The sequence below is a fragment of the Triturus cristatus genome, chromosome 7, assembly GCF_964204655.1.
Source record: "Triturus cristatus chromosome 7, aTriCri1.1, whole genome shotgun sequence".
NCBI lineage: Eukaryota > Metazoa > Chordata > Amphibia > Caudata > Salamandridae > Triturus > Triturus cristatus.
Genome location: NC_140590.1, coordinates 22,273,358 through 22,287,478, shown reverse-complemented (window position 1 = coordinate 22,287,478; position 14,121 = coordinate 22,273,358). Strand labels below are relative to the sequence as shown.

At 49.2% G+C, this 14,121-nt stretch overlaps 1 protein-coding gene across 1 annotated transcript; it reads left to right on the top strand.

Annotated features, from left to right (window-relative positions):
* Nucleotides 1–2,332: 2,332 nt before the first annotated feature.
* LOC146808713 (endogenous retrovirus group PABLB member 1 Env polyprotein-like) lies at nucleotides 2,333–4,140 on the top strand. Its single transcript, XM_085614220.1, has one exon. It carries the CDS (start codon nucleotides 2,593–2,595, stop codon nucleotides 4,138–4,140), a length of 1,548 nt encoding a protein of 515 aa, XP_085470346.1. The 5' UTR covers nucleotides 2,333–2,592.
* Nucleotides 4,141–14,121: the final 9,981 nt, after the last annotated feature.

Sequence of the window (14,121 nt, the reverse complement as noted above, 5' to 3'; positions counted from 1 at the left end):
TTAACGCAACAATTTGGTGATAAGCAGCGTCCGTGTGCATATTTTTCCTCGACCTTAGACCCGGTAGCTAGAGCGTTGCCAAGTTGCTTGAGGGCGACGGCGGCAGCTGCGGCGTCTATTCGGCAGTCCGCAGGTTTGGTCATGGACAATATGCTCATAGTAATGGTTCCGCATGCAGTTGATACGCTTTTGAATCGGACAAAGACTCAACATCTAACGAGTGCACGGTTGTCTGGGTATGAGCTTACCCTTTTGGCAAGTCATATTCAGATTAAGCGCTGTAACGTACTGAATCCGGCGACATTATTGCCGATTAATATGGAATCAGATAATGTGCTGTCCCATGATTGTTATTTACGAACTGAGGAAGAAACAAAAGGTCGTGTGGACCTGAAAAACACTCCCTTGTCAGATCCCGATGGTACTTTGTATGTGGATGGCTCCTGCTTTAAGTTGCCGAATGGTGATGTGACGACTGCGTATGCTGTAGTGACATTGAACACGGTTGTGGAAACTGCGAGATTGAACCAGAATTCAGCACAAGCGGCAGAATTAATTGCATTAACGAGAGCGTGTGTTCTGTCGAAAGGAAAGCGTGTGAATGTGTTTACCGATAGTCAGTACGCGTTTGGTGTTGCGCACAACTTTGGAAGATTGTGGAGAGAGAGAGGATTCATGACATCGCATGGTACGAAGATCCAACATGGGCAACTAGTGAATGATCTTTTGGATGCACTTACATTGCCTAAACAGGTGGCGATCGTGAAATGTAGTGCGCATCGGAAAGTGACGGATGATGTTGGTCGTGGTAATGCGTTTGCGGATGAGATTGCTAAAGAAACGGCTAAGAATCTTGCGACACGAATGTATGTTACGAGTTCAGTGAGATGGCCGGCGGAGACTGGTATGTGTGAAAGTACTGTCGAGAGTGTGAAAGAAATTCAGAATGGAGCTACTGAAGCTGAAAAGACCAAGTGGAAAGAAAGTACAGGGAAGTTGGATATGCATGGATGTTGGGTCGATCTGACGGAATGTCAGAGATGGATGCTTCCAGATGCATACGTGTTAGCTGTTGTGACGATGGCTCATGGGTTGTCACATATCAGTGCGAAAGGAATATGCAAGTTCTTGTCTCCTGTTTGGAGGAATGATGGTATTGCTAAATGTGCCGAACGAGTGGTTAAGAATTGTATGGTGTGTTTGATGCACAATCCCGGAAAAGGTACCCCCACTCCACCTGGTCATTTCGCTCCTCCTACCTGTCCCTTTGAGGTTATCCAGCTAGACTTCATCCATATGGAAAGATGCAATAACCTGAAGTATGTTTTGGTTGTGGTTTGCGCGTTCTCCAGATGGATCGAGGCCTATCCTCTCAAGGATAATACTGCCCTGTCCACTGCGAAAATCCTGTTAAAGGAATACTTCCCTAGGTATGGAATGCCGCAGATTGTGTGGTCAGATAATGGAAGTGAGTTTGTGGGAAGTGTAATGCAGAGTGTGTGTAAGGGCCTTGGAATTAAGCAAAAATTCCACAGTGCCAACCATCCTCAGGCAGCGGGTTTGGTTGAAGGGTACAATGGTACCCTGAAGCTGAAACTCGCTAAGATTCAGGCTTCGACTGGCCTGTCATGGCCGGATGCCTTGCCTCTGGCTCTCCTATCGACCAGAGCGACTGTACACTCTCGAGTAGGGCTCAGCCCATATGAGATTGTGTTCGGCCGCCCTGCGAATATTTGGGGAGTCCCGAGACCTAGGGCTTTTGATAGTCTTGAATATCCAATGTTGATCGATTATTTGTATGATTTGACCACTAAACTACGATTAATTCATCAACAGGTCTTTGAAGCTCTACCGGCGCAGACAGAGGGTCCTGGACATCAGCTCCGGCCAGGTGACTGGGTAGTCACCCGCAATTTCGGTCGGAAGCGTAATCTGGAGCCAAGATTTGTTGGACCCCACTTAGTCCTGTTGACGACGAGGACAGCGGTTCGACTGGAGGGCCGGAAACATTGGGTCCACGCCAGTCATACAAAGAAGGTACCGATCCCCTTACCAACTGACGGTTGGGTGAGAACTGGCATTTCGGCCGAAGAGACTGAGACCCCTTCGCGTTTTGTGCCCTTCAGCGACGCTCAACTTGTGGAGGATTCGTCATTACCAGATCCACAAGTGGAGTCATCAGTAGCAGAAAACCCAAGGTCCGACTCGTCATCTGCTTCATTGAACACTGCTGCGCCATCTGAACAATTGTTCGTAGAGCAAACTCAACCTGGAAGAAATAGATATTTTCTTCGTTCAAGGACTTCAAGGACTAATAAAAATTGATAGTATAGTGGTTTTGACATTACGAATGTTATGAACAATTACATCCTTTCTTCTTGAGTTTTTCGTGTTTTCCACTGCTAAAGAGACTTGTAATAAATTTGAACCTCGCCATCTGGGTTACCGTAGGGCCGTGCGGGTACTTCTTTCTGTTTAGCAGGTTTCTGACGCTAGGTTGGTTACTTTTGTCGATTCCTGGGAACTCCTGGGGATTGATAATCGCTGCTCAGAACAAAGTGCGTCAAGAACGTCACGGACGGTTTGTAGAGGATGGCATTCTCTAAGCTGGTGGAAGAAGAAAGGGTAGTGGCACAGAGATCAGAGTTATTGAGGGTCACACGAACGAAATGTTTTCTGTTGCAGGTGTTTTTGTTATTCCTAACTGTATCTATGTTATTGGTGGGCGGAGTGTATTTTGGAGTATCGCAATTCATGCCTTCTGTTTCGCCTACCTTCTCTCCTAACCTAAGTTCCCTCACTACTGTTTCCCCACATTCTTTTCATCCTTTGCCTCAACACGAACAGGTTAGACGTGCGGAATTCAGGAATAATTCCTTTGTTCAACTCCTACATCAGCATCAGTTAGTGGTGAATACTACAAATTGTTGGGTATGTGGGTTAATGCCACACACCATGGATAGGGGTATTCCGTACTTGGTCCTTCCGTACAGCTCCCAGGGTTCAGCTCGAGCATTCCAAACCATGTTTCGCAGCGCACTAGACTCCTACCCCAGTCGAGAGCCACGATCTGTCAAGTCCGGTCCTGGTCCGTACCACAAGCCTCTGGCGATAGCCATAGCAGATCTGGATAGAGATGTTTTCGATCCATCACTCATTCCAGACGAGGAAGTGCAGGCTTATAAAGATCTGAGTGAGGCTGAGTATGGTACGTCAGTGGGAGATAGACAGTTGAAGAGCTCGTCCCCGATATGGATTGTACCGCACCTTGGTAATTTCTGCTTGCAAGGTTTGGGTCGAAATCCGAGAGCACAACTTGGGAACAGTGCTTGCACTGAAACGTATGTCCTACCGATGCTCTCCTCCCCTGTTTTTCTGACCGCCAAGGGCACCTATTTTGTGTGTTATGAGCGCGCATATACATGGTTACCCCGCGATTTCTCGGGTACCTGTTATATTGCGAATCTCTTACCTCCGACCTTCACGGTTGCTTCGGACTATCACAAAACCAGAGTCGTGAGAGGCGTAATTAGCAAAGAGGATACTGCTGGTCAAGAAGCAGGAGACTTCTTTAAGGGTTTCCTGCCGTTTTGGGGACCTATGGTTAATAGTAGGAACCTAAGACAGTTGACCCGTGTGGTGGAATCGACTGCTAATATTACGGCCAACGCCCTTGGTAATCTAACAGCGGAACTACAGGCGGATAGACTCATGACGTTGCAGAACCGTATGGTTCTAGACGTTGTTCTTGCAGATCGAGGGGGTGTGTGTAAAATTATCCATTCTAGTTGTTGCATTTTCATTCCTGACAATGCTCCGACTGTATATCAAGCCATCTCGAAGTTGCATAAGATTTCCGAGTCCATACACGTGGACGAAGGTAATTGGACGCTTCTAGGATGGTTTTGGGGCCTGATGTCAACTTGGGGTTGGAGTATTCTGATGATTGTAGGGGCTGTTGTAGCGTTTCTGTTCACGTGTTGTCTTTGTGTGCAGTGTGGTCCTGCCTTATGTGGCCTATGTGCTGCGACGTGTATAAGGCGGCCATCTGTTACCAAGGAGACATTGATGGATAGAATGATGTTTCAGCAGCATCTGAACGATCTGATGAATATCGATATAGATTCCGATCTAGACTAGTGCTTGCCTACATGAGGGCAAAAGGAGCGTCTGAGGTTCCGTGTGAGACGGGACGGCACTTTTCGAGTGGTGACGAATATGGACGAGTGTGGTATCTATGAACCGCAAATGACGAGTACAGTGGGTGTGCGAAGTTTCGCTATGCAACCTTGTACGGTTCGTCTCATTTTTGTGTTCGTTCATTCGAACCCTCGGGTTCCATTTTAGATACAGCGTCCATTTTGTTTCTTGCCCTCAAGTAGCCAGCGAACGGGCTTTTTGTCCGCTTCGTGACCCTGGGATTTCCAAGATAGTACGAAGGACACGTGTTCCTTTGAGGTGACTTTACGATGAGGGGAATGACACGAGTAAGGCAGATGGCCCCGCTCGAGGCTCATCTTGCCGCTCCGGTCTATTGTTTCAGTCACGCATACATTAGACACGAGGTCTTTGATCCCTCTATCGAGTTTCCTTTATTACCCTAACACTCTTTTCTAACCTGTTGTGCATCCTTGCCCTTTCCTCGCATTCTGTTTTTTCGTCCTTCCTTAATGTGTTTATGGTTAAGAGGAAATGTGTTTATTGCGGAGGGGATATGTTTTTACAGTTGGGAACCGGCAAGGACTGTTGTAATTATGTTCCGGCCTCTTGAAATATGAATGCGACCCTTTTGAAGTTTACTGTGGGAACTGAGTTGAATCTTTGTTCACTATGTTGTGCTATGGCAAAATCGTGTATAAAAGGAGCGACCCACTTCTACGAATTTGAAGCAGTCTCCGAGAACCTACACGCTGTGTACTTCTTGTGACCTCTGTATCCCTGCAGTAAATAAACGCTGATCTCTGACGTCGCTGGAAGTGTCCCGTGTCTCTGTGTCTTGTACGCCAGAACAGGTAACCCACGAAGGTTTCAGGTGTTGTCCCCTGGCACCGCTGGGTCTAAGAAAACCCAGTCCTTCAGCGGGCCCTCCTCGTATTTCCTCCATCAGTGTGTGGTGCATTCTGCAGCACACATAGAATGAGGAATGCACCTCTTCCCCCTCCACCAAGCTGCAGACGCCTCCTGACGAGGGCCCTCCTCGTATTTCCTCCATCAGTGTGTGGTGCATTCTGCAGCACACATAGAATGAGGAATGCACCTCTTCCCCCTCAACCAAGCTGCAGACGCCTCCTGACGAGGGCCCTCCTCGTATTTCCTCCATCAGTGTGTGGTGCATTCTGCAGCAGACATAGAATGAGGACCGCACCTCTTCCCCCTCCACCAAGCTGCAGACGCCTCCTGACGAGGGCCCTCCTCGTATTTCCTTCATCAGTGTGTGGTGCATTCTGCAGCACACATAGAATGAGGAACGCACCTCTTCCCCCTCCACCAAGATGCAGACGCCTCCTGACGAGGGCCCTCCTCGTATTTCGTTCATCAGTGTGTGGTGCATTCTGCAGCAGACATAGAATGAGGAATGCACCTCTTCCCCCTCCACCAAGCTGCAGACGCCTCCTGACGAGGGCCCTCCTCGTATTTCGTTCATCAGTGTGTGGTGCATTCTGCAGCAGACATAGAATGAGGAATGCACCTCTTCCCCCTCCACCAAGATGCAGACGCCCCCTGACGCGGGCCCTCCTCATTCTTTCCTTCATCAGTGTGTGGTGCATTTTGCAGCACACACAGAATGAGGAATGCACCTCTTCCCCCTCCACCAAGATGCAGACGCCCCCTGACGCGGGCCCTCCTCGTATTTCCTTCATCAGTGTGTGGTGCATTCTGCAGCAGTCATAGAATGAGGAATGCACCTCCTCCCCCTCCACCAAGCTGCAGACGCCTCCTGACGAGGGCCCTCCTCGTATTTCCTCCATCAGTGTGTGGTGCATTCTGCAGCAGACATAGAATGAGGACCGCACCTCTTCCCCCTCCACCAAGATGCAGACGCCCCCTGACGCGGGCCCTCCTCGTTCTTTCCTTCATCAGTGTGTGGTGCATTTTGCAGCACACACAGAATGAGGAATGCACCTCTTCCCCCTCCACCAAGATGCAGACGCCCCCTGACGCGGGCCCTCCTCGTATTTCCTTCATCAGTGTGTGGTGCATTCTGCAGCAGACATAGAATGAGGACCGCACCTCTTCCCCCTCCACCAAGCTGCAGACGCCTCCTGACGAGGGCCCTCCTCGTATTTCCTTCATCAGTGTGTGGTGCATTCTGCAGCACACATAGAATGAGGACCGCACCTCTTCCCCCTCCACCAAGCTGCAGACGCCCCCTGACGAGGGCCCTCCTCGTATTTCCTCCATCAGTGTGTGGTGCATTCTGCAGCAGACATAGAATGAGGAACGCACCTCTTCCCCCTCCACCAAGCTGCAGACGCCTCCTGACGAGGGCCCTCCTCGTATTTCCTCCATCAGTGTGTGGTGCATTCTGCAGCACACATAGAATGAGGAATGCACCTCTTCCCCCTCCACCAAGCTGCAGACGCCTCCTGACGAGGGCCCTCCTCGTATTTCCTTCATCAGTGTGTGGTGCATTCTGCAGCACACATAGAATGAGGACCGCACCTCTTCCCCCTCCACCAAGCTGCAGACGCCTCCTGACGAGGGCCCTCCTCGTATTTCCTCCATCAGTGTGTGGTGCATTCTGCAGCAGACATAGAATGAGGAACGCACCTCTTCCCCCTCCACCAAGCTGCAGACGCCTCCTGACGAGGGCCCTCCTCGTATTTCGTTCATCAGTGTGTGGTGCATTCTGCAGCAGACATAGAATGAGGAACGCACCTCTTCCCCCTCCACCAAGCTGCAGACGCCTCCTGACGAGGGCCCTCCTCGTATTTCCTTCATCAGTGTGTGGTGCATTCTGCAGCACACATAGAATGAGGAACGCACCTCTTCCCCCTCCACCAAGCTGCAGACGCCTCCTGACGAGGGCCCTCCTCGTATTTCGTTCATCAGTGTGTGGTGCATTCTGCAGCAGACATAGAATGAGGACCGCACCTCTTCCCCCTCCTCCAAGCTGCAGACGCCTCCTGACGAGGGCCCTCCTCGTTCTTTCCTCCATCAGTGTGGGGTGCATTCTGCAACAGACATAGAATGAGGAATGCACCTCTTCCCCCTCCACCAAGATGCAGACGCCCCCTGACGAGGGCCCTCCTCGTTCTTTCCTCCATCAGTGTGGGGTGCATTCTGCAACAGACATAGAATGAGGAACGCACCTCTTCCCCCTCCACCAAGATGCGTTACACGACGTGCTTTGCAGCAGGCACATTAACCTCTGTGCCAAAACTGCGACTAGACGTATGGCAGATTTCTCCAGCAGGTGCATAGCTACAGGCAGGGTTAATTTACTATTAATATTATTATCCCCTGAATTTTGCAGCCCAAGCAAAGATCTCTGCAGCAGGTGCTTAACCCCACACCACATTTTAAAATGCAGCCTCTTTGTGGCCAATGAAATAAGCCAGAACAGATGATGTCACGTTTGTCCATGTTGCAAATTTCTTTGCGGCAGAGTTTTTAACAGGTAAATATATAAGTTCACTCTCAGGCTCCTCTTTTCATGACTTTGCCCCTCAGGACCCCACCTTATTCCTTCATTCCCAGTTTATGGATTCTCGTTCCAGAAGTAAAGCATTTTAAATTCCAGTACTGATTACAGCTTCAGCAGTCAACGCCTGCAAACAGTTTACACCAACAGAAAGTCCTCGCGGCGGCGATAGCTGCCTGTGTATTCCATTGTATATATTTTACACTCACGCACGTGCGCTTTTCGAACCTTTCACGAATCTGTGGCCTGGGGAGACTATTTGGTCTTCGCGCACTTCTTGTACTTTCGTCACTCTCTCGCAAAGTGTTACGTCCACGCTAAGGCCAGTCTTTCATTTGATCATGGCGATATTTTGTTTCCGATTGCTAGTAGCGCGTGCGGTGATTTCTTACACATAGAATAGCCATCTATGGGGCATATTATCAAGGACGGCGTTAAAATTATCGCCGGTTTAGCAGCAGCAAACTGACGCTAAAGCGGCGATAATGGGCTTGATAATATGCCCTTGAGAATTCCCATAGAAGCCCATGTTCGGGTGTCAACATGGGCTTCTATTGGAATTCTCTGCGGCATATTATCAAGCCCGTTATCGCCGTTTTTAGCGGCAGTTTCCTGCAGCTAAAGCGGCATTAATTTTAACACCATCCTTGATAATATGCCCCTAAGTGTTCCATTCATTCATCGTCGACAGGGCCGCCTTTCTTGTTTCCGACCCTGTGGTTTGCTCTGGGTGGAACCGTCACGCACTGCTCTGCTCCCTGTCTCGGGGCTCTAGCTAGGTAGGAAGGACCTGGTTAGCAGAGGTTCTGACGGCCCATGTTTGAAGAGATGTTACCATCAATGTACCCATTTCTTACCAATACCAGATAACGGACCGTCGCTTTTCAGTCAGGAGGTGCAGTGAGGTGAGCCCTGGGGTCACTGAGCGCTCCATACGCGGAGGGAACGAGTGACGTTTGTAGATTTATATAGCGAAGCTTATCAAATCACCTCTGGGGCATCCAGGCGCTGTCCATGTTCACGGGGAGATGAAGTGATTTGCCCAGAATCACGGGATGCTGTTCCAACACCAAGACTCGAACCGGATCACATGCTGCTCTGGCGCTGCGTCACATCCACAGCCTATATTACAGGCATTATTCCTTCGTAATGGAGGATTCGTTTAGAATCTACACATTAAATATACAGCACTCAACAGGACACGGGGAGTGGTTGGAAGTTTCACACAGGATGACTGTGTTCCGACAGGAGGCACTTTTAGGGTGCATTTAATGAGCACCTCTATGTATGAGTAGGCGTTGCGCATGAAATTAGCTGTGAAACACCAGAGCACTGTTCAAAAAAGGCAAGTGGAGAACAGTAACTGGTACAAGTAATAATAACAATTTCCAAGCGCTATAAATAACAGGTAGAACAACGACCTCCTTTATTCCACTGAATTTACTGACTTGGAAGGACTAAACGCGGAGCTGACCTTGTGAGAGCTCAAACTGGTGACCTATACATCAATGCCTGTCACACATGTCCAACTCACGCAGCCATCCTGCTTGCCTGCTTCGTGAATAAGCACGGCGCGGTCCCGAAAGGGAAAGAGGATCTCTTGTCTTTATGGGGCCATGTGTTTAAACACATGGCCCCTTAACGATAAGAAACATTTTACGCCAGAAGGAAAGCAGGAGAGCCTGTCCAAGTGGGCCGTCCAAAAAAGGGAGGCAACCTAAAACCCTCCTTTTCAATGGGAAGCCAGCGTTTAACATAAACGCTGACGCTACTCAATGAAAATGAGGGGCGCGCCTCGAGTCCCCTTCTCCCAAACTAAGCTGAATACTATAAGTCTCGAGGCAAGGAGCGCATGTGCGCTCCAACACCAGCCGAGACCTAAAAAGAAGTGGGGGACTAACCTAGTTAGGTAGAATGCAAGGTGACATCACGGTGCACGACATCACGACGTGCAACATCACTGCATGGTGCGTAACATCATGGCGCACAACATCACGACGCATGACATCACACATGGCATCACAGGAATTGACATCATAGAAAGTGGCATCACGAGCCAAGACTTTACAGGAAGTGTCATCACAAGAAGTGACATCAGATATAAAGCCCTCACATATATGTTTAGCATGTCTATCATGTGTACATTTGAACGCATTGCGAGGATAATAGCACAGTGAGCTATGGAAGATGATATGTGACTTCTACTCCTTGCGATCCCCCAGTTTTATCTAACACATCCTGTACATTCATTTGCAAACTTATACAATTTATTGTACATGTAATATGCACGTGTTGATGTAAAGCGCTCTGACACCGTGCATTGGGATGAGTAGGGCTATACAAGAAAAAGTAGTGGAACTAAAATTATTTCAACGCGTCCTCAGGGGAAGTAAGCTCCCTTTAAAAGCCATTTATTTTGTGTAAATTCTGGGAAAGACCAACACATCTGACCTTCTTACAGTGCTTGCATATCTCCTAAACAGGGACTAAACAAAGTGAAAAGCTGCCTCTCTTAAGTATGTGTGAATAGCTAACAAGGTGTGAGCCTTTGTTTCCCCTCCAGGAGACTCGAACAAAATGAGGCTTAATGACCCCTCAGAATCGGCCTTTGTTATGGGCCCAGCAGGAGTCCTAAATAAGAAATCCCCGTCCCCACCTGCAGTTGTTGCTTGTTGCAGATGGTAAGCAGACAATGGGCAGGCACTGCTGAAGGTGTCCCGGTGTTTGGAAATTAAACCAGAACTAGTTCAGCACATTCTTCAGTGGGGCCCAAATTCTTGGCAGAGTGGCGTTCACCCTGTGAAAAAAGTGGGCGGCCGCCGTGTACCCCCAACTCGTGCCCTCACAGAACTGCAAAAATAAAACAAGCGTGACAATACAGCAAAAACTATACAACTTTATTTGGCGTTCAATAAACATGTTGCTTTTAAACAGCGGTGTTCGTACTATCCGCCGCGGAAGGATGAGAGGCGAGGTGGTTTTGACGGTGGTCCTGAAGTAGAGCTACTGTCAGTGGAACTCGAGTCCTTCAGGATTTACGACAGCGGAGCGGCTCTTCAAGGAAACCTGAGGGTCTTAACGTACTTCTTAGGGGAGCGCGGCACTCGGCATGTTGCCAGCAGAGAGCATAGCACCGCCAGGGGCACCCCTCTGTCCCCCCTCCCCCAAAATGCATACCCAAATAACACACACACAGACTGTTGAGTTGGGTAAAATTTGCTGCAGGTTTATTACATATTACAATAGGTAATGGGTGGGTTATCTTACGGGCGATCCAAGGGCAGGCAACCAACTGGGCCGCCTGCCCGCCTGATGAGACGGGCAGCATGGGAGCGAACCCCGCCTTTGCTGCCATCCAGGTGATTCTTTTCTAGGATCACGTGCCGTTGGTAACTTCTACTCACGCCCCCTCGGGGCGGAGCGTCACATAGCAAAGAGGTCGCCAGGAGGGTGGGGGAAGACTAAATAGCCTCCCCTTCCCCACAGGGGCCAGGAAGTGACGCGCTTGGGTGTCACATCCGGCCAGCACGAGGAGAGGGGGACACCGGTCGGCGTCCCCGCCCCCTCCCCTTGGGAGGGGTTGGGGAGGGGTGACCGGTGCCCCGATGGTACTAGGGTGCCAACCGCTATAGTGGCCCCCTGCGGGGGCCACGGTCGGCGGCATTCCGGTGCATTGAGTTGAGATGGACGGGGGTTGGGGGGGTGGAATGGTCCAAGTAAGAACGGGAGGAGTTGGTGGTTGGTTGAGATGGGACACGATTCTAATTTAGCCCCTATCTAATTTAGTATGTCATAGAGACCAGGAGTGGAGGGGGGCGCACAGTGCAAGACTCCTGATTGCGACCATGTGCACAGCCATGTATCACGGTATGGCTTGATAGTAGCTGCAGCTGCTTTAAGCATTATTTGAAGCTTGTTTAAAGCTTAGGAAAGTGTCATAAGCCCTAGTGCGAGGAAGGATCCGATCCCTAGCCACTGTTTGAAGTGTAAAAGACAGCGATATTCAGGGTCCACGTCTCCGGGCCCCTCTGACACTGCACCACTGGAAGCTACGCCCCTGATTTTGTATAAAAGACAAACTTTCCATGGCTGCAGGATACCCTTCCCTGCTGTGAGAAATGTGAGCACTTTTAAGAATGAGTGCCGCTCGTTCTCGGCTGTAAAGCCACGTAATCTGCGGCATGCTCACTCCGACCGCACTGATCAAAGGCTCCTGAAAGTGGAGCAGGGCATTTTACTAGAGAAAAAGGAAATTAAAACAAAGTTATGCAAAAGTAAAGATATGCGTGCGTGCGTGCGAAGCGTGGCGGCCGTGGATGGCACGTCCCACAGTTAATTATTGTTTCAAAAATATAATGCAAGAATTAAATATTCAATAAAAATGTGTTTTTCCTCACCTGTTTTGCGACAAGTGGCGGCAGAAAGTAAAAAGAGTTCTCCCACACAGCATCTGAAGAGGGAATGTGTAAGGAAACTGTGATTGGCCGGTGCGCCTGAGCCAAAGTGAACAAGTAAGGAGTCACCAAAGAAATGTGACCGAAGTGAGCCAATTGTAAGTAGGAGGCGGGAAAACCGTGGTATTATTGGTGACAACGGGTCTTGCAGACAGCGCATGCGTGCTGATGCTCGACCTAAAAATATCTTCATTCTCCCTTCTTGGGATCGGATCAAGGTAGGAAATGTGCTTATGACACACATTAGCTACGAATAAATGCTGCTCAAAACATTTAGTCCTCCCCAAAAAAACCAGCTATAAAACGTTAAATGCGTATGCCCTTCTTATAGCCTTACTTTAACCTTTATGAGACATCCGCTACAAAGATAGTCAATTGTGTTCCTGATTAGCTGCACTCAGAACGATCTAATGTGTTTGATTGCTGCATGATTTAAATTCGACTTAGTTTAAATTCGTCTAAGAAATGTCTGCCCATCGTGTATTTCGGAAATCGTTTCAGCGAGCTCGATAGTGATTTATTTCCGGGTTGACCTTTGACACTCAAACGGTTTAGGAAACAGATTAGGGAAAGCATCCTTTGTTTACCTCAATAAGTTGAATGCCTTTTTGCACTGTAATTTCCCAAGGTTACTGCACACATCTGTCAAGGCATGAGCGAGCAGTACATATAGCACCAGAGCTGAATGTTATTGTTTACAGTTAATAATTTGCTCTTCAAATGTGTGAAGCATGGCAGTCTTGTTTGGAGACCCTGCAGAGGTGACACCGCTTTCCTTATTCGGGCCTCGTTATATGTTTCTTCTCTTCCCCTGGCTCAGCTCCCCTGTTGGATTCCAAGGCCCGTGTGAAGGCCACAGATGTGGAACCTCGGCTGCTGAAACCACTGGGGGAAATTTAGGGAGAAAAATTCAAATCACTACGAAATTGGATTAGGAATTAATGATTCCTAAAGTCCACATTTCTGAGTCGATACTCATATACCCTCTCCTGAATGCCACAACCAGGATTGTAGACCCGCTCATGACCCAACACCAGGATTGTAGACCCGCTCATGACCCAACACCAGGATTTTAGACCCGCTCATGATCCAACACCAGGATTGTAGACCCGCTCATGACCCAACACCAGGATTGTAGACCCGCTCATGACCCAACACCAGGATTTTAGACCCGCTCATGACCCAACACCAGGATTTTAGACCCGCTCATGACCCAACACCAGGATTTTAGACCCGCTCATGACCCAACACCAGGATTTTAGACCCGCTCATGACCCAACACCAGGATTGTAGACCCGCTCATGACCCAACACCAGGATTGTAGACCCGCTCATGACCCAACACCAGGATTGTAGACCCGCTCATGACCCAAGACCAGGACTGTAGACCCGCCCATGACCCAACACCAGGATTTTAGACCTACTCATGACTGTGCCACCAGAATTGTAGACCCGCTCATGACCCAGCACCAGGATTTTAGACCTACTCATGACTGTGCCACCAGAATTGTAGACCCACTCATGACCCAACACCAGGATTGTAGACCCGCTCATGACCCAACACCAGGATTTTAGACCCACTCATGACACCACCAACAGGACTTTGGACCCAATCCTGACTCCACACCAGGATTTTAGACCTACTCATGACTCCACCAACAGGACTGTGGACCCAATCCTGACTCCACACCAGGATTTTAGACCTACTCATGACTGTGCCACCAGAATTGTAGACCCACTCATGACTCCACCACCAGGATTGTAGACCCTCTCATGACTCCACCACCAGGATTATAGAACCATTCCTGATGCCACCACCAGGATTTTAGACCCACTCCTGACTCTACACAAGGGTTGTAGTGCCACTCCTGACTCCACACCAGGATTTTAGACCTACTCATGACTGTGCCACCAGAATTGTAGACCCACTCATGACCCAACACCAGGATTGTAGACCCGCTCATGACCCAACACCAGGATTTTAGACCCACTCATGACTCCTCCACCAACAGGACTGTGGACC

Coding starts and splice junctions, on each gene's coding strand:
- LOC146808713 (XM_085614220.1), top strand. CDS start 2,593: ATGGCATTCTCTAAGCTGGTGGAAGAAGAAAGGGTAGTGGCACAGAGA.